The 26,415-nt window shown below is 35.6% G+C and overlaps 2 protein-coding genes across 2 annotated transcripts in view; one reads left to right on the forward strand and one right to left on the reverse strand.

Moving 5' to 3' along the window:
- Positions 1-2,154: 2,154 nt before the first annotated feature.
- On the reverse strand, positions 2,155-13,765 carry LOC119070741 (protein Star). Its single transcript, XM_037175205.1, has 5 exons — positions 13,551-13,765; positions 10,414-10,775; positions 5,718-6,145; positions 5,467-5,640; positions 2,155-2,768 (listed from the first exon to the last, which is right to left on the reverse strand). Exons 2-5 carry the CDS (start codon positions 10,610-10,612, stop codon positions 2,553-2,555), a joined length of 1,017 nt encoding a protein of 338 aa, XP_037031100.1. The 5' UTR covers positions 10,613-10,775; positions 13,551-13,765; the 3' UTR covers positions 2,155-2,552.
- A 137-nt stretch (positions 13,766-13,902) lies between these two features.
- LOC119070737 (tRNA-dihydrouridine(16/17) synthase [NAD(P)(+)]-like) overlaps positions 13,903-26,415 on the forward strand; it is a 62,518-nt gene continuing 50,005 nt past the window's right edge. The window contains exon 1 of the mRNA XM_037175197.1: positions 13,903-14,122. The gene's annotated coding sequence lies outside the window, so the exon portion shown is untranslated. The remainder of the gene's footprint in view (positions 14,123-26,415) is intronic.

The raw sequence follows: 26,415 nt of genomic DNA on the forward strand, positions 1-26,415 counted from the left end.
CGATCTAAATTGCTTATAAATAAATTTATTTTTATTTGCTTTTCTTTTGCGAAAATTCTACTAAGGCCTTTGATTAGTTGTTGTTGTGTGGTTCGAAGAAAAGGCATCATTGTTAGGAATGTCATGTAAGTAGTTATGCGTCGATTAAGATGAGTAGTGCTACGGTAAAAGAGAATTAGGAAGTCTATACGGTTTCTGATTCTGATCCAAGACTTTCAATAATTCTCAATTGATCCGCCTCACCTTTCACTCTCTTTTTATTCAACGCGTTTAAATGTAATTTTAAGATCTTTTCAGTCTAGGGGGAAAATATGGTTAATATCTGAGGATTCAATTTAAATAAATAATTTGGATAAAAGATGCTTCATGCTGTTTTTAGCGAATCGTTAACCTTTTATCGACAGAGACAAGAAACATAAACGATGTTAATTGCCATACATGCATTAGTAATATCGATGTGATGTTTTGAATCAAACAGTTGTCGGCATGAATTTACTTAACAGTTTTTCCACCTACAAACAAAACCATTCATGTATATATTCATACAGTTTTATCGCCACACCAGCTGTATGCACTTCATGTCTCACTTTCACAGACGTCGACTGTAATAATGGTTAAAGGACGGCTGATTTAAGGACATTTATATGACGTGTCTTCTAAAAGAATTATTCAGTCCAGGCAATTGCAATTGGATTCCATCGATAGGAAAAACGTACATCGAGAGTTCGATGACTGATGGAAGATGGAATTGAAATGAATGTGCCATTGGATCATTTATAAACGATGGCTTATGGTCAGGGGATGATATACCATGTTATAATTACAACATTCATAATGCAGAAAACTGCACTACTTAAAACAAGCGATGTGGTAGTGTTCCCTTATCACAAAACGTCAGTTATTCAGCTGATCCAAAAAAAATAATTAAAATTGGTTTTACGTCTTTGTATGGTTTTACCAATACCACGCGTGTGCATCTAGCAGCTTCAATCGTATAAACAGTTTTGGTTGTGTGGATCAGTTGAAAAACAGGTGAAGCAAATTCATGCTGGAATTTCACTGACTCTGACTGTACACTTTAAACCAAAATCTCAGATGCACTATGATCATATGGCGATACGCTTGCCGTACTAAAAGGTTAACGATTAACTAACATGGCTTATCTTATTTTGGGAACTAAATTCAACAATTTAAGAATTTTGAGACTTTGAACAATTTTTAAATTCATACAAATTTCGTAAAATTTTTAAAAATTCCTAAAAATTGTAAGACTCAGGAATTTTGGAGAATATTAGGAATTTTCGAGAATTTATTCCTAATTTTTACGATTTTTGAAAATTCCTAAAAATTTTAACGGACGAATTCGTTTCATCTAAATGTTCCTTCTATTCTTCTTGTACACTTTCTTCTTCTTTCTTCGAAATGAATGGGGAAAAATCTCCATTTCCCTTTTTATTCTAACGATTTTTTTTTGTTTACATTAAAAAGGTAACCTAAATTAAACAACGCCTTAGCCGTTACATGCTAAATAAATTTTACATCAAACAAAATACAAACTAGGAATAAGAATCTATCTAAATAAACGAAAAAAATTTAATAATACAATTTGTGTTTGTGATTGTTGAATAATGTTGTTTCGGTTCCCATATAGTGTGGATCTTTCACTTAAAATTCATTTCTTAAATCAATTAAAAAATAATAAATTCCATAAAAAAATGAATGAAATTAAGAGCTCAGTTTTAAAAGTATTCCGTTTGAGTGTTTTTGATTATTTTTTTTTGATTTTGTGAGAGATTTTCTGTTTCATTTTTCTTTTTCACATAGTTTGATGTTCACTAAGGACGCGAGATTCTTTTCAATTTTTCAAATTTTTCTTTCCCAATTTTTTACCCTCAGAAATATAATCAAATTTGAGTTGTACAATGGTGATTGCATATCAAAATGCAACGTGCAAATAGGCAAGGAAATAATAAATAAATAAAGGAAAATTGGAGCGATTCAATTGCAATATTGAAATAACAAAAAAACGAAAAGAAATATTCTAAATGCACAACGAGCTCACTCATCTTCTATTATATACCCCAATCATCAGTTTGTTCATCGTGTCTGTTGTTTTTAGTTGAACCAGCGCCATCAGACTATGTGTTTTTTTTCGATTATTATTTTTCTTTCAGTTTTGTTCGATTTTCTTATTGGAATTAGCAATTACGAGATCATTGAAACAAATTCATCAAAGAAAAAAAAAATTAAATAAATTTTTTCCCGTGTTCGTTTACGAATATTCAGACCTGGATTTGGTCATTTTGGTTAAATTACAACCAACAAAAAATAATTTTAGTTTTAAATACCACAATCGATTTACAAAATCATGTGCTTCGTCAGTTCTGTTTTTTTGTGAGATATAACTTAAATGCAAATTTCATTCATTTCCCAATGTTTCTTTCGTTTTGTAATGTCACAGTAAAACTCTCTTGTCTTGGATTTAATTTTTTTTTCTTCTCATATCTGGTGGTGGTGTCAGTGTGTGTGGTTTTTCTTTAGATAAATATTTCTTATGGTTTGTTCCGACACTTACTTTTATCACATCCATTCAACTGGAATATATAATTGTGGCTCAACTGTTTGACTAATTTATACGATTTTGTTTGTAAATATGTGGTAACATTTTGCACATACTGATCGGCACTGGTTTCATATTTGTAATAGTCTTCTAGATGAATGGTTATTAGGTTGATGGTGACACGTTCGAAGGGAATCGTTTCCAGGATCTGCATTTAGGAGAGAAAATTAGACAATTTTTTTGGTTTCAGAAAATTTAAAAAGTTGCGTATCGATCATTATAACTATTTTGGAAGGAAAAGACGTTTGAAATTGTAGGAAAAACAAGGCATCAGAACAGTCGGAGCGTTTGCTACGACTTAGCCCCGTGCGACCCGTAATCCTATTTCGTCCGTAACTATAATACGTCCGTAGCCGTAATACGCCCGGAACCCTAATACGTCTACAACCCTCTAATGCGTCTGTTACCAAAATGCAAGTCAAGTTGGGCATGGTCAAATTTACTGAAAGTGTTCATTTTTAAAATTGCGCATAGCGCAATTACGAAAGCCCGTACGAAGTACCTTTCAAATAAAACCAACAATTTACGATATTATTTCAGAAACCCAAAATTTTTTGCTAACTTTCCATTGGGTATTCAATTACCTCTCAAATAAAACAAAAACTAGCAAAATCGGATGAGATTTACTCGATTTATGTGCAAAAAACACTTAGGGCCGACTAGCGGCCTTAGTCCAAGGGCCCAAATTTGAAACTTTTTTTGACACGTTATTTTCGGTATTCAATTATTTCTCAAATGAAACAAAATCTAGCAAAATCGGATGAGATTTACTTGATTTATGTGCAAAAAACCCTTAGGGCCGAGTAGCGGCCTTAGTCCAAGGACCCAAATTTGAAACTTTTTTTGCCATCATTCTATTCGGCATTCAATTATCTCTCAAATGGAACAAAATCTAGCAAAATCGGATGAGATTTACTCGATTTATGTGGAAAAAACACTTAGGGCCGAGTAACGACCTTTGAGCCCTCCCAACAAGCTCGCGTTGCATCCTACACAAAAACAGTGTTCAGCAACTTTGTTCTACTCGTCAATACCTTTCATTTGATATATCAAAGCAGCTATTGCGTGCGTATTTCGGTAGATATCGTCGAAAGACTGAAAAACACCTATAGGGCCCTAGCTCTGGAAGGGCCGACCCTACCATGCCCATTTTCGAACTTGACCTTACTTTTGTCGATACCAATCGGGAAAAAAAGAATTTTGAAAAAAGGTTGTGATTTGCTCAAGCTAGAGGGGTCACGGACGGACGGACGGACGGACATTTTTTTTATTGCGGTTCGTCATCTATGAACATAACCAAATGCTTTGCCCTTACTGTCTGCTTCCAATTCGACGTGTTACAAACGGCATATTAATCTTATAAGCCCCCAGTACTTCGTACGGGGCTAAAAACTGATGAGTTACTCCTAACGTAAACAAGAAATACTTCGAAGAGTTGGTCCATAGAAAAAGGCACATTTTAATGAGGAACACTGTCTTCAGACTCTACTTTAAAACAGTGCTCGCAGGGCTGGTAGAGTGTAGATTTTGACGCGATTCGTATGGCGACTTATTTACTACTTATTTTAGTAGACAGCAAGAGCTCGTAGGCAAACTCAACATTGTAAACACAGCATTTAGAATCTGTAATTGTATGCTTCTCTTGTTTTTAAGTAATTTAGAAACGTCTGATCATTTGTCATCTATAGCAACGACATAATTAAACGATGACCTCCTCTTAATGTCGTCTTATATGGCAAAATATATGTTGAAACGAATGAAGTAAAAGATTTTCCATCAGATGCTACGTGATAATTTGAACAAATGAAGTAGCAGAATTGATTATTATATGCGGTAAGCTCACCGCTTCCAAAAGGCTGATCCAGTAGCTTGAAACGTGCCGTTCCTGGAATCATATTTCTACTCTTCTCGCTCTACTCGACTTTAAAAATAAAGATGTCTCACTCGCATTTAGCGGGCGTTCAAATAGTGCGAACAGTAAAAAAGGCGGATTTTAAGTCCCCTCACCCTTCACGCAAAAATTTCAAATATTCCAAGAGAGCAATATTCCACTGTTTGAATGACAATACAAAGTTGTTGGGAGTTGTTGTCTAACGAAGAAAGTTTGTTGGAAAAACACACCATCAGGTAATCAGTTTTAACCAGTGCCTCTGATAACAAACGGAGCTCTGGAAGGAAGAGCATTCTCAAGTTCTACAAACATTTCCAAGCAAAATAATTGACCTTGGTATATCCACTACTTCGCTGTGGAGGCAAAATTCACGCTCAGAAGACTCGTAATATCGTGAAAAACTGACTAAAGTCACCGAAAATTCGTAAAAATTGAAATATAAACGTCCAAATTGTAGCACTTGCAATTTGAAAAGATATTTTTAGAATCATTGTGGCAGCCCACTTCTAGAGTACAATTTTAGAATAAAAAAACACCGCGGAACGTAAAAGAAACAACAATGCAGCACTCTGCATTCTTCCGTTGTTTACATTCATTTTTCATTTTGTGGGAGTACTTTTCACAGACAGGCGTGAATTGAGAAACAGCACCTGTGTGTATGTACTGTACATGGGCGTAAATGTAAACAATTACCCAGACCAGAAGTGTAAAACATAACAAAAGGAAATGCATTTGAATTCCATGCATAAAGTACCAATGTGCTTGGGTAGATTGTTCTCATAGGGTGGGCGAACCAGTCTCCGGACATGTACCGGTAGTCGGACACCTATTTTTCTTTCATTGGTAAACTTTTGTATGCACCAAAGAACAAAAGGTGTTGTTGCCACCAAAGGTCTTTTGCCTTCCATGTTGACAGTGATCGATTAAGCATAATTCTAATGATAGCTTAACTCACCTGTAATTCTTGACCTTGGCAACCCAAACTGAGCAGATCAATTTTCGTATGATTTACAGCCAGCATAAGAGTGTACAGCGGGAAGCATTTCACTCGAGGATGAAATCCCGAATCTTCATCAATCAAACTATTGATCTTGACATCATGGGTTTCGTCTTCGTGATGAATGGTTACCTAATTCGCACAAGAATCAAATGAACAAAAACTTTATTTCTCCGGTCGTTGCAGCTAGTTATGGTAAACAAACTCACCTCTTTCGGAAAACCCGTTGACGACAAACAGGCATGCACCACTTGTACATCATTCCGATGTGCATTCTCTTTGCGCAATTCAAAATACTGCTTCGGATCCGGTTCGACAATCAATCCGCCCCAATTCAATGTTTCGGTCAACCACGGTGATGTCATCATATTTCCGCTTGTCCAGGGCATCGATTGGACGAAAAAGCCGCCTTTGCGTGTTATCGCGTACTTTCCAATTAGCTCAGCTATTTGGGGAGCCAATTCATGACGATCGGTAAGGTTCATCGTTTTTGGAGGTAGATTTTTTAGGAATGTCATCGGATACTTTCTCATATGAATTTCGCGTACGAATTTCAACAATGTTGGATCATCCTGCGGCACGCCGTACAGTTCGTAATCACGGGACATATTCAGCCGGAACTGTTGGTGCCGAATCTCTGGAATAGGAACAAAAATGCTCATTGTAAACAACAACAAAATATTCAATTCAATTAGCCAAGTTTATTGTACCCGGGTGATAGGTACACCCACATAACATTCTATTTATAGTTTCATTCACATAAAGAACCATTTTCGTTAGTTAAGTTTGATTATTTTCTTTATTTCATAAACGAATCGATTTTTGTTTGTTTGTTGGACGCAAAACGGAAATTGTAAAAAAAAATGGAATGGAATGGTCGATGCATAAACTGATTATGAATCGAAAAAATTGTGTTAAGCTGAGTTAAGAGAATTGCTGTCTAGTTGTAACAATCGTCCCATTGGGCGTTTGGTATTGGTATAACTTCATTATGATGTTAGCAAAAAGCTTTAGTTAGAAGACTGCAACCAACATCGAAATACTGTAAAAATGACTATGTTAATTGTGGGCCCAACTAGGGTACTTCTATTACGAGTCCCTGTTTCGTTTCTCTCACTCACAGAGCTTTATCATTCATTTTTCTTTGATGTCTTGTCTGAGAGCAGTGACAATTTAGATCTATAAGTAAGGTGAAGTAAAGTCGTAACTGCACAAGTTGTGGTCACGCACCGTAAATTTTGAAGGACAAAACTGCCCCGTTAGGCTATAACATCGTATTGCATTTGAGTCTTTACTTTTAAAGAGCTTTCGAGAGCTTAAGCTTCTTTTGTATTCCAATGAAATATTCCACTTGTCCAATGGAATCCAATAGAAACACAAAGCATGAATAATAAAATCGAAAAATAAAAATTTTCGTTGGCGGGTCGGGCGTGTCTGACAAGTTGGAAACTCGAAAATTCGACTTGGCAGGCACGCCCCAACCGTTAATGAAAATTTTATTTTTCAATTCTTTGCTTCAATTGGCTCCAATACCTTCATTTTTACACCAAATTGGATTTTCTACGATGTGTTACTGCCACGACTTACTCCGTCGTTCTATCCCTTGCTAGATAACATAAGTCGTAGAACGTTTTTCGTATCGGGTAATGTAACAATTGGGTATAGGTTTCAAACATGGCTGGTGACCGCCTTGTCTACGTCCACAGTAGCATCAATTGAAACTTTTCCTTTTTCATGCCAATTTCAAACTCTGCAGCACAACAGGCCCGATTAAGGCATAAGGCTTGAATTGTACAATCGTAAATTGTGAAAACTGGCTCTCAATAAAATGAATCAATCACCAGAGAGCTAGAGGTTGTATTACTCAAACAGTGACAGCTTCAATACTTTATATGCATTTATTATAACAAATAAACGTTTCAGTAAGGTAACTGTGAAGTCTGTTACTTCTTTTGATACGCTATTAATTCAATCGTCTTTTTCGTAAATAGATCAAAGCCGTCTCGCGTCTGCGAAAGTTACATCCCAAATCATTGGACGGCCTTTATTCAAGGTCAAGTTTGGTTGAAATGTTTTTCACGGATGACATTCCATTCAATTTGTCCCGAAAATGGTAAACTTTCTAAACTTACAGCTCAGGCCATGCGTTCGTTGCATGTTCTTACTTATATTCCTACTTTCGAAGTTTTATTTATTTTGCAGTTCTTATTTCAGGCGAATTGTAGTGTTACTGGTTAAGACAATCTCTATCTTGCTTCTCTTTATGCCTTTTTACTCATATTCGAACTACGAAGCTCATATTGAACACTAATCAACCAACCTCCGGACAATTTATTTAAAATTAATCGACCGTTAAACAAAGCAACATAAACCCGTCAGTCATAAAGAGACACGATTCATATTTATAATGTTTCCCATTTTAAAATAAACTTTAATTCCACAGTGTGATACAAATTGATTTCGTCAAAAGTTGTATGTATACAGTACGCGAATCCATGTAATTGTAATTAATTTTACCGCCTGACAATTATCCACATTTGTCATCCACCATATACGTCTTGTGTCTGCTCTAAATGATTCCCTTTTCCTACTCATATATGTCGAACAAAAGAGACTCTTTTGTTAGGGATATGATGTGAATAAGTGCGCATTAATCCTATATATGCCTCGCCTATATAAATAATAAGCTGTTACAACAACGACTAAATGATGTCGCACAAATGAGGATTTAAAGAACATCAACCTTTTCGCAACAATGACAAAATGTATTATGGCCAATAGTCGATGAACTTGATTGATTTTATAAACAAAATCTACGCCCACAACTACTTATGCCATGTATGGAGTGTTGCATTTAGAGTCTGAACAATTTCGTATCCATAAAGGTAAGCTTCGTGCTAATAATCGTGAATAATGCCTTAATGTCGTTGACATCTAAGTTCCAAGTCCATAGATTGTTCGGTCTGAAGTACATTGTCAAGTGTCAATAAATGTAAAGATAAACTACAAAACGTCATATCCTAGCAATCCCTACGTGATACGAGCTATTTTTTCTTCGATGACAGTACTTTGTTTCAGGCCTATCATTTTATCACAGATGTGTATGAGCTATATGCATCGTGGCACGTAAAGTTTCTGAAACTGATGACAAACCAAATAGATCATTCAAGTTCGATCCTTATAACCAACTTAAAGATTTGTTTTTCGTATTAGAATCTAGATGACTGTCACTTCCAGCACACATGCTAGGACCAAAAAGGTCCCTATCAACAGTGATTTGATTCATGGCACAATGATAGTATGTAGGAAGTGTTAGAGTGCTCAGAACAGTAGTTCTAGAGCATAAAAGCACTAGTAGAATCAACGCTCCTAGAAGTAATCCCAACATCCGAAGTTTCTAAAAACGAAGTGCTTTTGATGCAGTTGCTCAAAGGGGTGTGGAGGTTCATTCACAAAGTATGCACGCTCATTTAGGGGAGAAGGGAAAGCCCATTTTTAAGAAAGTATTTCCCAACCGAAAATTTTGTTTCTCTTAAGAATCTACAAGCAACAACTACATTCTTCCCTTGTTGTGAGGAAAGGCTACATAACCATTGAAACATTAGAGAAACCATTCGAGAATTTAAAAAACAAAACAAATTTAATCAAAAATAGGCTCTAAAACTGGGGCCAAAACACATTCAATCATTCTAAGAAAACTCTAGTAGAGCCTCCTCAGCTCTTCAATTTTTAAGGATAGTTTGAGTTCAACAAAAAAATCACAGAAAACAGAAATCGTTATCGCGAATTGCGTCTACTATTTGGGACAAATTCATCTTTCATTGACGATAAGCATTACATATTAGCAGTACGTATTCCAACATGAAATCATCAAAATTACTTCTAATTAAGATCCATCAAGAGTAAATTTTAACTTGCAATCCATACCACAATTGACATTACTATTGGATGGAAAAGGAAACGCAGAAAAGTTTTTGTGTTCCGTTACTATTAGCAGAGGCCAAAAAGAGCTGTGCATAAATATTGAACTTTGTAATTTCCCGTTGAAAACTAGTGAAACAATTGAAATTAATTGAGATCAAAGTGGGTAATTGGCTCTGTTTCATCGGCTAAACAAATTAAAGTCTCGGTCATTTAAAATATCATGAACAGATCTGAACGATTTAGTAAAAGTCGAAAACGAAATTATTTTCGGTCGAAATCTATTCAAAATTCATCGAAAGTGAAATAGTTATTTACATGCTACATGCGTCGAAAACCGTACTTTTCATGTTTCAAGCACTACTTTCGACGCCCTCAGCATGTAAAATCCATTACATAACTTGGGATAAAAATGTTAGAGTGTTTGTATGCTTGCTAAGAGGACCGAAAGTAAAGCTGTCAATTCGCGGGGCGAAAGCTATCGCTTTCGCCACTTGAATTGACATTTCTTTACTTTCGGTCTTCTTAGCAAGCATACAAAACTTAATACGTAACTCTTTCGGCCTACTCAATCGATACGTAAATAACTATTATTGACCTGGGCGTCGCCTCGGATCAAACAAATTCCCACGAAAACTCTTTTTCATCTTTTTATCCCTAGTCATGTAAAACACTATTACAAAACAAGGGGAAAGTATGATTGTTTGGCGAGTATGCAGTGTTGCAATTCGAGTCGAAGGCAAGGGTTGAATACGAACTTTGTTCATGCGAAGTTGGCGAAGTTTTTTTTTAATTCTTAAGAGGGCGAAAGTAGCTATTTTCACCTAAAAAATACGGCCTAAATTACGAGAAAAATTCCGAAATTTATACCCAAGACATGAAAAAGTGTGTTTCTCTTCCTCTACTGACCTCCAAATTGTATAAAAAACAAATTTGCACCCGCTGCTCTACGAATTAACCAAAAATAAATTGCCAAAAACTCACCTGTCGTATCCATGTAGATAATTAACACCGTCAAAACACTGGCAAACGACAGCAAACACGATACAATCGGTAACAGTTGCCGCAGTGCTGATGGACCGACATGACCCTTCAAATGGGCTTCCTTCGTTGATGCAACGGGCATCATGTGTACTTTCGGCGTACTATTCGCTATTGACGATTTACTCTTCTCTTCACTCATTTTAGCACATAATTTTGATGTTCACTTTGCTCTTCTACGGTTCGGGTTATTATATGTTTATCGAATGTGATATGGGACAATCGCACTTAACACTGTTATTGCGTATAGACTCGATTCGAGCAAGAAAAAAAAATTATTTTTCATCTGATTGTAATACGCATCTCTGAAAAAAAGAAATTTAAATGATGAGTATGGTTCAAGTATGTGTACTCAGTATGTATAGAGTTTATGATCACTGAAGAAACAACGACGAGGGAGGCTATACAAAACGAATTGTATGTACACCTGTCGGGTGCTTAACATCATCATATAATATCTAATGTGATATCATATGTTCGATTTCAATTACCAGCGAGCATCAGAGACGCACAAGAATTTTTTATTGCTGGTAACATAAAACTCATATTGTGGCACACACAGAGTTCAAGAGGGAACGACAGCTGTGCAACTATTATTTCTGCTAATGGATGGATGCTATAAGTGTTATAAGGTTTTTCGAATGTTTTTTTTCACCATTTTCGGTTGTTAATATTGAGTTTAACTAAACGAAAATGTTACTTGCACATGAGACGTGCACATTATGTGCTTGTTTTGGTTGTAAATTGCGTTGGAATGTTGAGAAATTAATACACCGACTTTTTTGTATCATTTTCCTAATTGGATAATTATTGTTTGTAGCTAAACTAGGAGAAAATTTGGTTGCATTAGCTTTATTTGGATGAAATAAAATTTGTTGAGTGAACGAACGAGATCAGTAGATTAATGGGCTGCGTCTAATATTTCGGAGTTAATTTGAAGTGGAACATTAAATGTTGGATCGTTAAAATGCTACAATTGAACATGACATCGTAAATGAGACATTTAAATGAGTGACTTATTCGTCCAGGCCAACCGATGATAAACTTCTGTAACCGGCTTTACTTGCACGGCATTTGCATTCAAAGTTTGTTTTGTTTTGTGATAAGCTAAATTACCCAGATAATGGTTCTCGTCTTCATTTGAAACCAACTAATTGCATAAGTATCATATCGTTAAGTAAATGGCGCAGTGTTGTACGAAAATAGAGTACAGCAGGTTACTCAGACGGTTACGACTGTAGGCATCTGTTATCGACAACGATGACAACAATGATGAGCTCTAGATTTAGTTCTCTTATATTGTAAAAAGTCAAAAGATCAAATGAATGAAGTACAAGATTCAGTAAGGACAGGTCTGTCAAACGATGTGTAAGCACTAAACAAAAGAAGTAACATATTCAGTGATATTTTTGCTTGTAAAAGGTTACCATGAGCGAGGTAATTTTTGAATTATCATCAGAAGGACCATGAGTGAAATCATCACTCATTGTTGTAATTGAGACATTACACGTTTTACAAATTAACAGAATATTAGGCCCTGGGACAAATTGAACATTCTATTCTTCAGTCGAGTCACAAAAATGTCGATCCACTCTTCAAAACAGGCATTTGAAATGTAGAGCTTTGCCGAGTAAGTAAACTAATTCGAAATCGTGCTGTAACTCTCCGAAACTTTGTGACTTTAATTTACAAGATGTAGCAGTGAACGATGTAGTCAAATGTTCCTGAGTCCTGAGTTAGGTTCAGTTTTTGCTAACCGTGTGCTCTTAGGATAAAAGCGTGGAAGCGATGTGCTTACACCTAACGATGGTTTACTAATACTGAATACTGACTCATGGAAAGCTCTCAAGAGGTTACAACTATTGAGAAATAAAGTGCGTAACGGTTAGGCAACAATTTGAGTCCGTTGGATACGTCTAGGTGCCCTGAGTACGAAACACATGTCCGTTAGTCCCAAAGCCGTCAGAGGTTTCACTGCAACCGCTTCACAAAAAAAAATAAAAATTATGTTGCGGCAGGTAACTATGGATGCGTGTTTCGTTTTCAGGGCATCGAGACTTAACCAACTTGCTAGGCCACCATTTGTGTACAAAACCTATGTTGTCTAGTGAGTCTAGACTCTCGAGATTTTTTTTTTTTTTTAAAGAAAACCGTTCTGAGACGCCGCCCACCATTTCCATAAAGTATCTACCGCTACTTAGCAATAACATTGGCTGATTTCACGTAAACTACGGAACATAGAAAATTGACAGCAAGTGGAGAACATGCACACATGTCAATGATTTCCTAATGTAGTAGGATTGTGTTCTAAAAAACGTCTGTCTACCTGGTCAGATCAAAAGTTGATTTGATTTTAAATAAAGGTTGTGCTGCGTATGCTTCTTCAACTACGAAGTCTCAACAATCTGCTAACTTAGAGTTCAAGCAGAGTAATGACCACATTGTTTCACCCAGGAATGTAATCCGACTGATGAAGAGTTCATGGTGTTCAAGGCCTAACAATATAATAAGGTGTAACATGATCGAAAGATCAATAGGTCTAAAGAGGTACATACTATCGACACATCAAAATTATTGCTTGCATTTAATCATCACGTCCTTAAAAACTTTGTGAGCATCGTCTAACAGGTTTACATGCATAACATGCAGGTACAAAATTTTTCGCATTATCCCGACAAGAAAAAATCTGGGTGCAAGGTAAGAAACCCTTTTGCTGTATAGGTGTAACATTATTGTAACAACGTGCAACAACAGGAGACGTACACATTTTTTATCAATAACATTCCGTAAATCGGATCGTTTGAATAGTTTTCACGTCTAGAAATCTTGTTTTGTTATTGTTGTCCTTAACAGTAATTCCCATCAATTTTTAACACGGTGCCGTGCTAACACGAATATTCATTGTCTAAATAATGAAAATTAATACAATTTTCAAGTAAAACCAAGAACAGATCACATAAATTCGGAACGAGTGAATTTAAAATGGAAATTCGGAAAATGTTTGGTCGAGATGCACCACAAAATTCCTAAACAAAAAAAAAATCGACAAAAAAGCGTGACACAAACAACACAAAACTCACTTCGTTAAAACATTCCCATTTGTGTAACGGCTGAATTCATCTATTTCACAGTCTTTTAACACAAAATTCCACTTAGTTTAAGGCACTTTTCAACATAAAATTATAACCAACGACTAACGCGAAATAAATAAAATTTGAGTTATGAACCACTACGAATTGTAATGACGAGTGAGTCTTTCACTTTTTTTTTGTATTGAATGTTTGGCAGAAATGCGGCTTCGATCATCGATATCGAAGTTCCAATCGAAAATGGTGCGAAGTAATTAGCAAAATCCCAGCCGCAATAATATTTGCCATGTGGTTTTTGACAACTGTCAAAAACATCTGTTTCACCATCATCGTGTTGTCTTGTTGTGTCTTGTTGATGAAGTCGCTGGAGTGTTTGAAGATCGTAAATTATAGTGCAATTGCTGTGCGAAAGTAGTGAATTTGTTTGAAATTAATTTAAATTCCGAGTACGGACAGTCAATATTTTAAAATATTGTAGCTACAAGTGGCGGACAGTGAATATTTGATTATAATACGTGAGTCGTCTCAGTAGAAAGGCAGCATTTCTTAAGATAATTTGCTTGGTGAGTACCATAGACGACTCTAATTTGTTTTGATTTTGTTTGACACGTTTATAGAAGATTTAACATTTGTGTGTTGACAAATGTTTTCGCTCCTTTTCACCTGATTTTTCAACAATAATGACAAATGACACTCTCTGTTTTCATTTGACCTGTTACTGACGGCAAGCGTTATGACGAGTATTATTATCTGGTCTATTACTTCCATCTGTTGATTTCAAATCTTGTACTTCATTTTTTTAACATGCATTTTACTATACTCATAAAGAACCACATTACCCAGAGCTTGTCATTATTATTGTCGTCGTTATCGATAACAGATGAATCGCTGTATGTGACAGGTTAACATAGCTTTCTAGCTAGATCAATGTAAATGAAGACATCAGATTACTTTTATTTGCTTAGGCTCACCCTGCCTAGACAAGAAAACGAATGTCGTTCCATAGTTGAAAATACTTTGAAGTAAAAGATTTGATTCGAAAACCTTGCCATGTCGTCTGAAAGAGATGACATAAGAAAATATGTGTGCTTGCCATGCCATAGACTTAGACCTCATCGCTTACTTCATTTCGAGGAAATATAAATAAATCCCATCGTCTTTTCAAAGGCTGTGGATGATAATGACCATGAGTCGCAGAGAAAAATAAGCATGGGAAAGCCACTGACACATCGAATAGCAGTCACGTCATTTTCACCCACCGTAGCACCTTTTGAAAAGTCGATTGAATTTATATTTCAAAGCTTAGGAATTGCCATTTCCGAGCTTACGCTTTTTAAGTGTAACATTTTCGGATTACCTGAATTCAACCTGATCTGATAGCAAAATTTTCCGGTTGAGCTTAAATCTAAAATTGAAAATTCAGGATTAGGTTGGGTTAGGGTAGAACCATTTCTGGTTCAGGTGAGGCTTAGATCTAACCCGAAATTGAAAATTCAGGTTGAGGTCAAGAACAGGGTTAAGCTGAATAGTTCAGTTCAACAGGTTAACCAAGACCCGTTCCCAACCTTAAAGCCGTAGAAGCCACCCTCGCAGCTGTCCACCATTCACATTTGAAAGCTAAATCCTGTTTTCATTTCTTCACTCATTTCTTTTTCGTCCGAGATATAATGAACAATTTTGATTGATTCCATTTCCAACCAATTTTCGCATCAGATTAGCAAAAATGGATAGAAAATTTACGATTTTCGAAAGGTAATAATGGATATAACGACGAGTAGGTACTTTCGATCCATTAAATTTTCATCCCTTGTTTCAATAGACATAATTTGAAAATCAAATTTCAAAAACTCATTACGAGAGGAGAAGATAAAATTATGATGAATCGGTTTGAAAAATGTATTTATCAAGAAAAACTGTTCAATCATGGCAAATGAAGGTAATTACCACCAGTCGAGGTATGCGTTTCATTCGACACTTTCATCAGTTTTTCATTTTCTGTCGTGTGATATTGAAAAATGAGAAATTATACATCTTTAAGTTCGTAGTGAGGCAGTATCACAATTTCTTTTAACCTTTTAGATTCTGTGTGGATCAGCTGAAAAGCGGCTGAAGTAAATTCATACTGCAATGTTACTACTGTAGTTCTGACTGTAGGTAGATCTTGGTATTGTCATCATTTGACCATCAGCAGTATTCTGTATTTCAGTTTGCCATCAGCATATGGGTAACTCCAGGGTTAGTTGCGTTACAAATTTCGTTGTTTGTGAGGCATAAAGTGAGCTGTGTGGCCTATGTTTTTCGGTAACAAATCAGTCTATAAATTGTCTAATACTCAGGAGACCCAGTGCTTTCATGCCAACAAGAATTGGAATTTTTAGCCTGCGAAGTGTGACTTGTGTGATCGAGAAGTTCGGCGGTTAGTTGCGTTACACATTCGTAACTTTTCGAAATATTTTCATCAATAAACTGATTTCTGTAAACTTTTTTTCCCTGAAAGCTATGGTCAAGACGCGCAGTTTAAGGTGAGGTTGGTAGCCTAAAATTTGTGGAAGATATGCCTATAAAAGTGATATTTTTCGGTGGTCATTAATAGCCAGAAATAGTTTTTTTTCGAAATTGGTGGTTGTTATCCCACAGAAAATGTTGATTTGGCTCAAAACCGTTTAAAAAAAATGGTTACAAAATTTTTCGAGATAACCTCGACGAGTCAAAATTCGAGGATGACACTTATCACCACTGGGAAGCTGATTTAACCTACTTCACTCACCCAACTAACCTGATCTAGCCAAAGTTATTTTTCCCGTGTTTCCCGTTTAGTGAAATTGGTTTAGGTTTCGTGAAATAAAGTAGAACTTTCAAAAATTTGGTAAAAACAAGCATAACTTTTATGGTGGTATCTCCCCGAAAATTTCGGCCACCGACCTAATATATGGCTTAAAGGACGCGTCTGGTCAACAGCTTTCAAAGAAAAAAAACTTCGAAAAGTCTCAAATTAGCTGGAATTACCCATATATTTCTAAAGTGTACCACGTTCCGACTGTTCTGCATTTAATGTCTGATACGTTGGGAATATGGTATCAAAACTTTATTGACGACGTTTGACAGTTGCATTTAACTTTGCAAAAAAACGGTGAATGTATATTGTATAGCTGATTCTACTACTTCGGTTGTTTCAACTCTTTTGTAAAAATAGCTTCAAAATCTATTTCATTAGTTTTAACAATAATTTCACTATGTAAGTGAACACCAACCAGATTTCATCGATTATTTTTGTTACCGTTGTTGCTAACATATGACTGTATCGGAATACTCAATATATTTCTCATGACCTTTGTAATTTTCTCCATACACTTTGGCGTGTGAGGCGGAGGGGTCTGAAGTTCGAAATTTTCCGTGTGTACGATTGGTGCATGGTCCCTATGGTCATCGAAAGCCACCATAGATTTCCCTACGACAACTACTACTATTTTCAGGTTAAGCAAAGAATAAGCACGAACCTCACACTTACAAAGTATAAGTTTAAGTTGACATGCATCGCATCGTATACCAAGTGAAAACGACGGAAGTAGAAGATTTTGAGCCAAACATCACACTTTAACCAAAAATATGCAACAAATCTAATGATAATTAATGGCGATCCACTATCCGCTCGTTAGAGATTAATTGTCATAATTGCTACCGAAGATCAAATATTTGATTTCATAAATAAACATGAGAATGAAGCGCATGAGGCGGGAACATCTGTTTTAATGTTCGAATGACAAACGAAAATGAGGAAAATATATGTTTTCGTCTCGCTGACAATGAAAACGGAATAAATTCCAAATAATTTTCCTTTTGACAATGATTTTTGATTCTCGATTGTCGTAAATTCATTGCGATGAATTATTCATGAGTAATTTGCTGCTGTATCCGTTATATTTGCTTAAGACATATTGTTTATTGCCTCCAATTTCTCTTAATTTAATCCTCTTTTTTCTTACTCTTGCTGGTTTAGTATATCATTGTGTGTTGATGGTTCGAATCTGCCTTCGTAACAACAGCAATACAGCATCATCATGTACCCATACCCTCAATATGTTTTGTCTAAGAATTTTGTTATTAGATTAATGAAAATTTTCCAACAAAATCATCAATTCAAATTATATTTGACCTATTTCCTATGGCATCCACCAATACAGAGCGTATGCGTTAATTTCCTTGGGAAGTTTCTTTTTCGTCTTTTTATTGTGTCAAATTGTCTAACCCCAACGAAACAGTAAAGTCATTTTCCATTTATATTTTCTTCGAAAGACATCGATGTGTCTTCATTCGAACATCATTTACGCTCATCTTCCATTCCGTTCTGTTATTAAACAACACAAAAAATGCCTCGTTGAATCGATTTATATTCTCAACATTTTATCTGGATGGAATTTTGCTATGTTTTAATGACGGTCGTAAATAATAAATTTTCAATAGCACAATTTCCGAGATAATTTCATTAGAACGCTTTTGCTTCGACATCGATGTAAGATATAATAAATTTGTCGATGAATATTTCATGAGAGCTGAACGAATATTTATACGCAGAGGGGCCTCAAATTTGTGCGAAACTATAGGCTGGGCTATACTGCTCGAACACAATGTTCTGTACATTCTATTCAGATGAGGTATCATTTCTATTGTTTTTGGGGTTGTCTTATACAGACGAAAACAGTTAATTTCTACCAACGACAAGTGTATCACTCTATCATCATTATTGAATCTGTTACTTCTTTTGTTGTCAACACTTGATTCAAAATCTTATACTTCACTAGTTTTAGCTTACGTTTTGCTATAATAAGACACAATAACCACATCTAGTCGCATACTTTTTTGTCTGCTTTGTACATTAACAGATGAATATTCGTTCTGAAAAAGTACTGATTTGACGTAAGTTGCACTCTGAGACCCTTAAATAAAGGAACTGTTGCAATCAAAACATTGTCAGAGAACCATTTGGTCGTTTCATCTGATAAGTTTTGGTCAGAGTTCTTTTGATGAAAACTTATTGACCATGTCATATCTCTTGATATAACAACCATCGCTTTTATTACATAAAGCTTGTGGTCAAATTTATGGACATCTTGCTCTGAGGCCGTAATTGGCAATCGCAAACCATCGACTCTTAAAGGCAGTTGAGGGAACGGCAAGAGTTTTGTGATACACTCACTGTTGAATCTACTACATCCTTTGTCCACAATATTTGATTTGAAATCTATGACTTAATTATAATTGGCATTTTGCTATATAACGCAGCAATAACCAGAGTTTGTCGCTTCTTTTTTGTTGCTGATGTTGCTGTCGGATACAGGTGATTCCAAAATTATGATGACGGTGCCCTACAGTTATGTTAACGTGAGTTAACTTGATGAAAATTTATTAGCCATCGCATATGAACAATCGAATAATGGTCGTAAAAATCATCATTTTCTTGCTCGTAGGTTAGCTCAAAGAACTCAAATGACTGATAGAAGGAGGATACCGTCTTGAGACATGATTGAAATTGGGCGAGATAAATCGGACGCAGTCTCTTTTGACTATCTAGGTTGCCTGCATCTGTATGAAGTCCAAGATTAATATTTCGAAATTTTGAAAGTTTAGGAAATATAGATAGTCGATACATTCTGCTTACACACCCATTTGTCTCGTCCAATATGGATTGCAGACTGTAATACGGTCATCCTTTTTGATATGAATGCTTTTGTAAAGAACTTGGGTCACCCTTTCCTCTTCAAAGAGGTTTTTGGCTGATTATAATATTAGACTTAAAAGCTCTAAAAGCTTTAGATTATGAATCGTCTATTAACAGATTTTCCATACGTTTATAGCATATAAGTGAATTTAATGGGAAAATATTTTCTCTGCTTGTGCACTTAATAATCGCACCCGGAATTATGTTGTATTGATCCCGGCGAAGTAGCCACTATCTGCACATACAATGTATGATTATAAAACAACATCATTGCAGCAACCGTATTAGAGAGGATATTAGTTATCTGATGTTGTTCATTTTCAGTATCTTATTTCCAGAAATGATTATTATTTGAAAGGTTACGGTGGGTGTATCCACGAGAGTTTATTAACTTGAGTGAAAATTTTATTCTGTTTTTACTGAATGGGATTTAATGACACGAAGCGATTCTACTCTGTTTACGCAAATGTAATTTTTTATGAGAAAAAAGATTTTAACACACAAAAAGGTCACTATTGAAGCTCTGAAGTCGATACAATAGCTTTAGGATAATGAAATACTGTCTGGCACAAGCGATTTAATTTAATTGAAATGGAAACCCACGGGCATAAAAGCGTCGATTTAAAAGCTCCTGGCAGTGTGAGAGTTATTCAAAGTGAAAATAAACAGTCCAATGAAAATCAAGCAAATAAATTTTAAGTATTTTGTATGACAATCTCTCAACACAATGCATATACACAGCCACTGTATCGTACACTCGTTGTATTCGGTATTCCCATTGCTACAATGGTCGGGATTTAAATTGTATTCAAAATAAAAATACAATAAAAATGTGTGTTCATTCAACATTTATAGTCGCCATTCGTTCATACTTATATCTGTATCTGTTGCTGCATTTCGATCATAAAAATTCCAATTTCATTCCGAAATAAAATGATTTATTCAATGTGTCGATAACATTTGGATGGTAGTATCCCATCCCTGTTCGTTTTGCTTGTTCAACAGTCATAATAAATGAGATCATTTCAGCTGAAATTTGCATCATGTCCGAAGCGATAGCGGAGGACTTGACGCAGTCTAACTTCCAAAAAAAGAACGAAGAAAATTTTTTGAGACGCGGCAACTATATATAGGCGAGAATTTAAGTTTCTTTCCTTTGGCCTGTATCACCACAAATCCTATTCTATCTTATTCGCGCTTCAAATACGAGCAAAACGAGCTATCACTCGACTATGTAACTTTAAAATTGCCGGAGATACATCGTTTTGAAGTTGGTCATTTTGATAGAAAATGCACCAAATTAACGTTTTCCAAACAATCAAAATCTTTCAACTTACTCTGTATGTTTCTATCTGTCTATCTGTCTATCTGTCTATCTGTCTATCTGTCTATCTGTCTATCTGTCTATCTATCGACGGTCGATCTCGGAAACTAGTCAGCCAATCTCCATGAAATTTTGCAGGAACCTCGGGGTGGGCATAAAAATGAAAATGTGATACGCCACTACCCCAGGAAAAACCAGAATTTTGTTTTATTGGCCTCGAAGTGGTTTCTGAGTGTGGTTTTCGAGTGTCGGGAACGCGTTTTCAGCTGTAGCTCAGCTGTATTGAAACCTGCAGGGGCGTGTGACCCATCAAATGAAAGGTATTCGCCACACGAATCGAACAAAAAAATAATTAGAAAAATTGGTGCAGATTTGGTTGAGCTAGAGTGGTCAGAGTGACCAAATTTTGAGCTACTCGAGCGTAGGATGAAAGGACTAATATTTTTTGGCTTATGAGAGATAGAGATTTACTTTCTTCGGCAAAGTCTCAGAGTTTTACGAGTAGAACACATTGGCATATGTGAAAAATGTCGAAAGTTGGAAATGGGTGGGTCAATTATGTTTTTAGAGGTATTTCTTGAATGGTGGCAGATAGAGAGTTACTTTCTTCGGCAAAGTCTCAGAGTTTTACGAGTAGAAAAGAAGGGCATTTGCGAAAAATGTCGAAAGTTGGAAATGGGTGGGTCAATTGGGGTTTTGGAGATATTTCTTGAATGGTGGCAGATAGAGAATTACTTTCTTCGTCAAGTTTTCGAATTTCGTCAAATTTTCGATTTTCGTTAAATTTCGTCAAATTTTCGAATTTCGTCAAATTTTCGAATTTCGTCAAATTTTCGATTTTCGTCAAATTTTCGAATTTCGTCAAATTTTTTAATTATCGTCGAATTTTCGAATTTCGTCAAATTTTCGATTTTCGTCAAATTTTCGAATTTCGTCAAATTTTCGAATTTCGTCAAATTTTCGAATTTCGTCAAATTTTCGAATTTCGTCAAATTTTCGAATTTCGTCAAATTTTCGAATTTCGTCAAATTTTCGAATTTCGTCAAATTTTCGAATTTCGTCAAATTTTCGATTTTCGTCAAATTTTCAAATTTCGTCAAATTTTTAAATTTCGTCAAATTTTTAAATTTAGTCAAATTTTCGAATTTCGTCAAATTTCGTCAAATTTTCGAATTTCGTCAAATTTTCGAATTTCGTCAAATTTTCGAATTTAGTCAAATTTTCGAATTTCGTCAAATTTTGGAATTTCGTCAAATTTTCGAATTTCGTCAAATTTTAGAATTTCGTCAAATTTTCGAATTTCGTTAAATTTCGTCAAATTTTCGAATTTCGTCAAATTTCGTCAAATTTTCGAATTTCGTCAAATTTTCGATTTTCGTAAATTTTTTGAATTAAAACTGTAAACTGTTATAAAAAGCAGTGTTGATTACACTTCTAAAACGACTGATATCCCAACAAAAATCTCTTCGAGAAAAGTGTGACGCAGTCTTTGAAATACAATTTCTAAAATGAATGATATCGCTAGAGTTGACGCTTTCAGCTTCGTTACGCAAAAATTAAATTTTACACCCAATTAGTACAAACAAGCTGGCTTAGTTTTTCTCATCATCTGCCAAATAATTTTTACCAAAAAAAAATTTGACTGGAAACAACCAAAATTTTAAAATGTAACCTTAAACAAACAAACACAAAATGTTACAACACAACAACCCAAATACCATCGAAGCTTACAATGAAGGTCCATTATGATGCACTAAAAAGTTGGCAAAAATAGCAGATGTTTGGTTAGTCCACAATGGCCAAAAGCTACACAAATATCAGAATCAAAATATTGATCGCGCCAGAATAATTGTGACAAATCGAACGGTATATCAACAAAATTTGACAGTTCACAAATCACAGCTGTTCCGAATACTCAGTGCTTCCGAAAATTAGTCGTCGGTGATGTTAGTGCTGCCAGTTTCGAATAGTCATTTTTGTGTGATGTAATTATGCGCAAATAATGTAAGACGTGAGAATCAAATTATACACCTTTCCTTAGCCAATACTGTGTAGGTGAAATATTTCTTTTATTCCCAAGAATTAACAACACTCTAGTTGATTCGAAAAAAATAACCTGAAAAATGTTCGAAACTCGCAACACTGCATAACCGAATCAGATGAGTTCTTTCGAAGTTTGACACTAAGTCAATGCGCCGTTCTGAAATAATTTAGCCGCCGCCGATCCCTTACCAGTCGGCGCACCGCCGCCGACTATTTTAAAACCGGCACACACCTCTAATTTTCGTCAACTTCCGACTTAACTTCTAAAACGACTGATATCCCGGCAAAAACTCTTTCAGAGCAAAGTTGGACGCAGTCTACAGTCTATATGTGTGATAACTTCTAAAACAAGTGATATCGCTAGAGGTGACGCTGTCAGCGTCGTTACGCAAAATTGAATTTCACAGCCAATTAATTGAAATTAGCTGATCTAGTTTTCCAAACCATTCGCCAATTATTTTTTTTCAGGAAAAATTTTAACCAACAGAATTTTGACTGAAAAATTTTCAACAAAAAATTCTGCGTCGCAAAGTGGCAGATGCTCACGGACATTTAATCTGCCACATGCGACGCAGAATTTTTTGTTGAAAATTTTTCAGTCAAAATTCTGTTGGTTAAAATTTTTCCTGAAAAAAAATAATTGGCGAATGGTTTGGAAAACTAGATCAGCTAATTTCAATTAATTGGCTGTGAAATTCAATTTTGCGTAACGACGCTGACAGCGTCACCTCTAGCGATATCACTTGTTTTAGAAGTTATCACACATATAGACTGTAGACTGCGTCCAACTTTGCTCTGAAAGAGTTTTTGCCGGGATTATGATTATTGACGGTTTTGAATCTGTTTGTTGATTTACATTGTTCAATGTTTACGTATTATTATGGGGTTAGGGACTGAGCCGTGAGAGCCTTGCGAAGAAGCGGAGCGGTATCGAAAAAATTTCAATTTATGATCAGTCAATATCTAGACATTTAAAATGCACTTTAAGTTTGGTTCCACTAGCACTAAAACTCACTGCACCTTTGGGTATTTTTTTTTAAATCTAGAAGACTATTCTCAAAGATAGACAGTGCTTAAACTACCGGCCTAGGTCAAGGAATGAAACATAAATTCCATAGTTTCAAATGTCCTCTCTGTTAAAGTGGTCCAATCAGTGAAAGTGGTCCTATCAGTGAAAGTGGTCCTATCAGTAAAATTGGCCCTATCAATGAAAGTGGTCCTATCAGTAAAAGTGGTCCTATCAGTGAAAGTGGTCCTGTAAGTGAAAGTGGTCCTATAAGTGAAAGTTGTCCTATCAGTGAAAGTGGTCATATCAGTGAAAGTGGTCATATCAGTGAAAGTGGTCTTAACAGTAAAAGTGGTCAATGCAATGAAACTATTCTTTGAATTTTCTTGTATTAGTCGCATTTTACATCTTTAAGCGATAACTAGTTCAACGTCGTTTGCACCATTGAGACCAAGTGTTGTGTCACCATTCGTTAACGTCAGCGATGTACCGTCTCAACCGTTTCATCATTCATGTACTTTCGAGCAGCAAACTCGATCCGTTGTCTATTCGCATACGAAACATTTTCCATAAAGCTTTCAGCTTCATATTCATGTCGGTTCGTTAAAAAAAAAAATCTTTATTCACACAGCACATTTTCAGTGATTGTCTCGTATCCATATTCCATGATACCAATGGCAGTTACGATAATACACATTTTTTGTATCCAAACTTCACGAAACCGCTTCCTTGGGAGTAGACAATTTTCTTTTCATTTTCATTGTTCGCTATACAGACGATACGATGGGGAAATGTATTTCAATTTTTTTTTCTGGCATAATTTGCCTTTGTTATTTTTGCGAAAGCCATAGCATTATGTCGATCGACTTGAAATTTGAATACATAAAATGTATTCTATGTTGAGCTGATAAAATGTAACAGTTACTAGCCCTCTACGTCCGCTATATATAGTTGTATGGTTGTATACGTCATTGATAAATCCAATGATTTATGGTGAAATGAGGGGAATGATACGTTGGAATAGAATTCGACAAATTTTCGTTTCGAACTTTTGTGTTGACAAGTGTAACTGAAACAGGGACAATATAACCGGCTCTTAGGTGGATATATGCTTTCGGTAAACAATTGAACTTTTTCATAATTGATGTTGTTTTCTTTCATTCTCTGAGAGGCTTGAATATAAAGAAAATCGAAGTTGAAGAACACGAAATTATAAAAACTTAATCAGCCGAGAAAGTGCCTGTACAAACAGACCTACTCCAATTAATCGTGTATCCTCTCATTCCATATTAATATACATTAAGCTCTTGGGAAAATGTTTACAAGAAACTGTAATGCTATGATGTGATTTGGTGCCCTTCGATTCGGATCTTTGAAAGCTTTCCGTTCACTGGGAGATAAGTGGTTTATGTTATGGTCAAAATGAGTAATGTGTGGTGGTGTTTCAAGTTTAGATTAACTTTGTGTTTACACAAATGATTGGCATTGCGAAAACTCTTAATTTATTCGAAATAATTTGCTGCGTAATAATGACTTTGAGAAAAGTTTCTTTGTTTTAACAACTGGAATTACGGACCGTGTACGAAATATTTTAGTCGAAGCGTTCAGAAAGTTTTGTTTAAGATTTGCAGGGTTCCAAAAAATTTGTTTTGGTTGTTATGACTATTTAATCTGACGCCTGTAATCGGCAACGATTGTTGAAGTCAAGATGATAATGTCTGGCTGATGATGATGAGGGTTTTTAGCTTGACTGTACGTCAAGGGAATATTTTCTAAGTTAAAAAGTACTAAACTCGTTACTGGTGATATGTCTGCCGTCTATAGATTCAAGGTGTACTCAGTTGAAAAAGGTTATTCAGAGACGTTGCACAAATATTGAATTTAGTCGGAATCCTGACTTACTTAGCGTATGTATTTAGTTGTCCTCTTAATTGTTCACTAAATTTTTCATTAATCTTCATGGTTGGTTGCACGAAATCAGTTAGTTAGTTTCTTTATTTATTGCAGAAATAAAATCACGATTTCGTTAACACAGCTCGGATAATTGCCACTAAAACTCATGACCAAACCAAAACTTTTCGTGAAAATTCAGGTGTAAAAATTTACCCGAACCCGACCTGATTAAACCTGAAAATTTCTGGTTCAGGTCAGGTTCGGGTCCGGTTCGGGTTGAACCCGTAATTGAAAATATTTTTGATCGATATTTAGGTCGAACCTGAAGTCTTAGTCCAGATTCGTGTTGAAATCCGTTTTGGGTCAACCTGAATTAAAACAGGTCAATCCGAACCCGATCCGAGCCTTAAAAGGAGGTGCTTAACAGATCCAAACTGGTTCATAAAATTTCGTTTTACGAAATTTGCTTAAAAACCGGCTTCTGGGATTTCGGTCTGATTGTAAGTTATGTGTCATGGGATGGTCCTTAAAGAAAATCAGTATGCGCGAAGACTTTATTTAAATTCATTCATGCTCGCCGTGCTCAGCGATCTAGTCAAACAGTTGACTCGAGTAAGCTGGTTATGGTTACGCTAACACTCGTCCGCTTCTTTCCACTCTACTAAAGACTTGCAGGTCTTTTGCCAATGTGATTCCAATGTCAGATTAATTGTTAAGCAATTGATCCCAGATTGAATACCTTTGAAACCTGAAAAACGTCCCGAACATTGTGTAACTCATTATCATTCTCGTATGAGGTACAACCGCTACAACAAAGTTAATGCATACAACACTCTGCACCAATTTACTATAGAATCCACCTTACAATTCGTTA

The sequence above is a fragment of the Bradysia coprophila genome, assembly GCF_014529535.1.
Source record: "Bradysia coprophila strain Holo2 chromosome IV unlocalized genomic scaffold, BU_Bcop_v1 contig_106, whole genome shotgun sequence".
NCBI classification, from domain to species: Eukaryota; Metazoa; Arthropoda; class Insecta; order Diptera; family Sciaridae; genus Bradysia; species Bradysia coprophila.

What these genes read in the sequence shown, in the direction of transcription:
- LOC119070741 (XM_037175205.1), bottom strand. Translation starts at nt 10,612, where the DNA reads ATGAGTGAAGAGAAGAGTAAATCGTCAATAGCGAATAGTACGCCGAAA. An exon ending in TATCTACATGGATACGACAG is followed by an intron (nt 6,146 to 10,413) that starts GTGAGTTTTTGG and finishes TTCCTATTCCAG; the next exon opens with AGATTCGGCACCAACAGTTC. An exon ending in CAACGGGTTTTCCGAAAGAG is followed by an intron (nt 5,641 to 5,717) that starts GTGAGTTTGTTT and finishes TGTGCGAATTAG; the next exon opens with GTAACCATTCATCACGAAGA.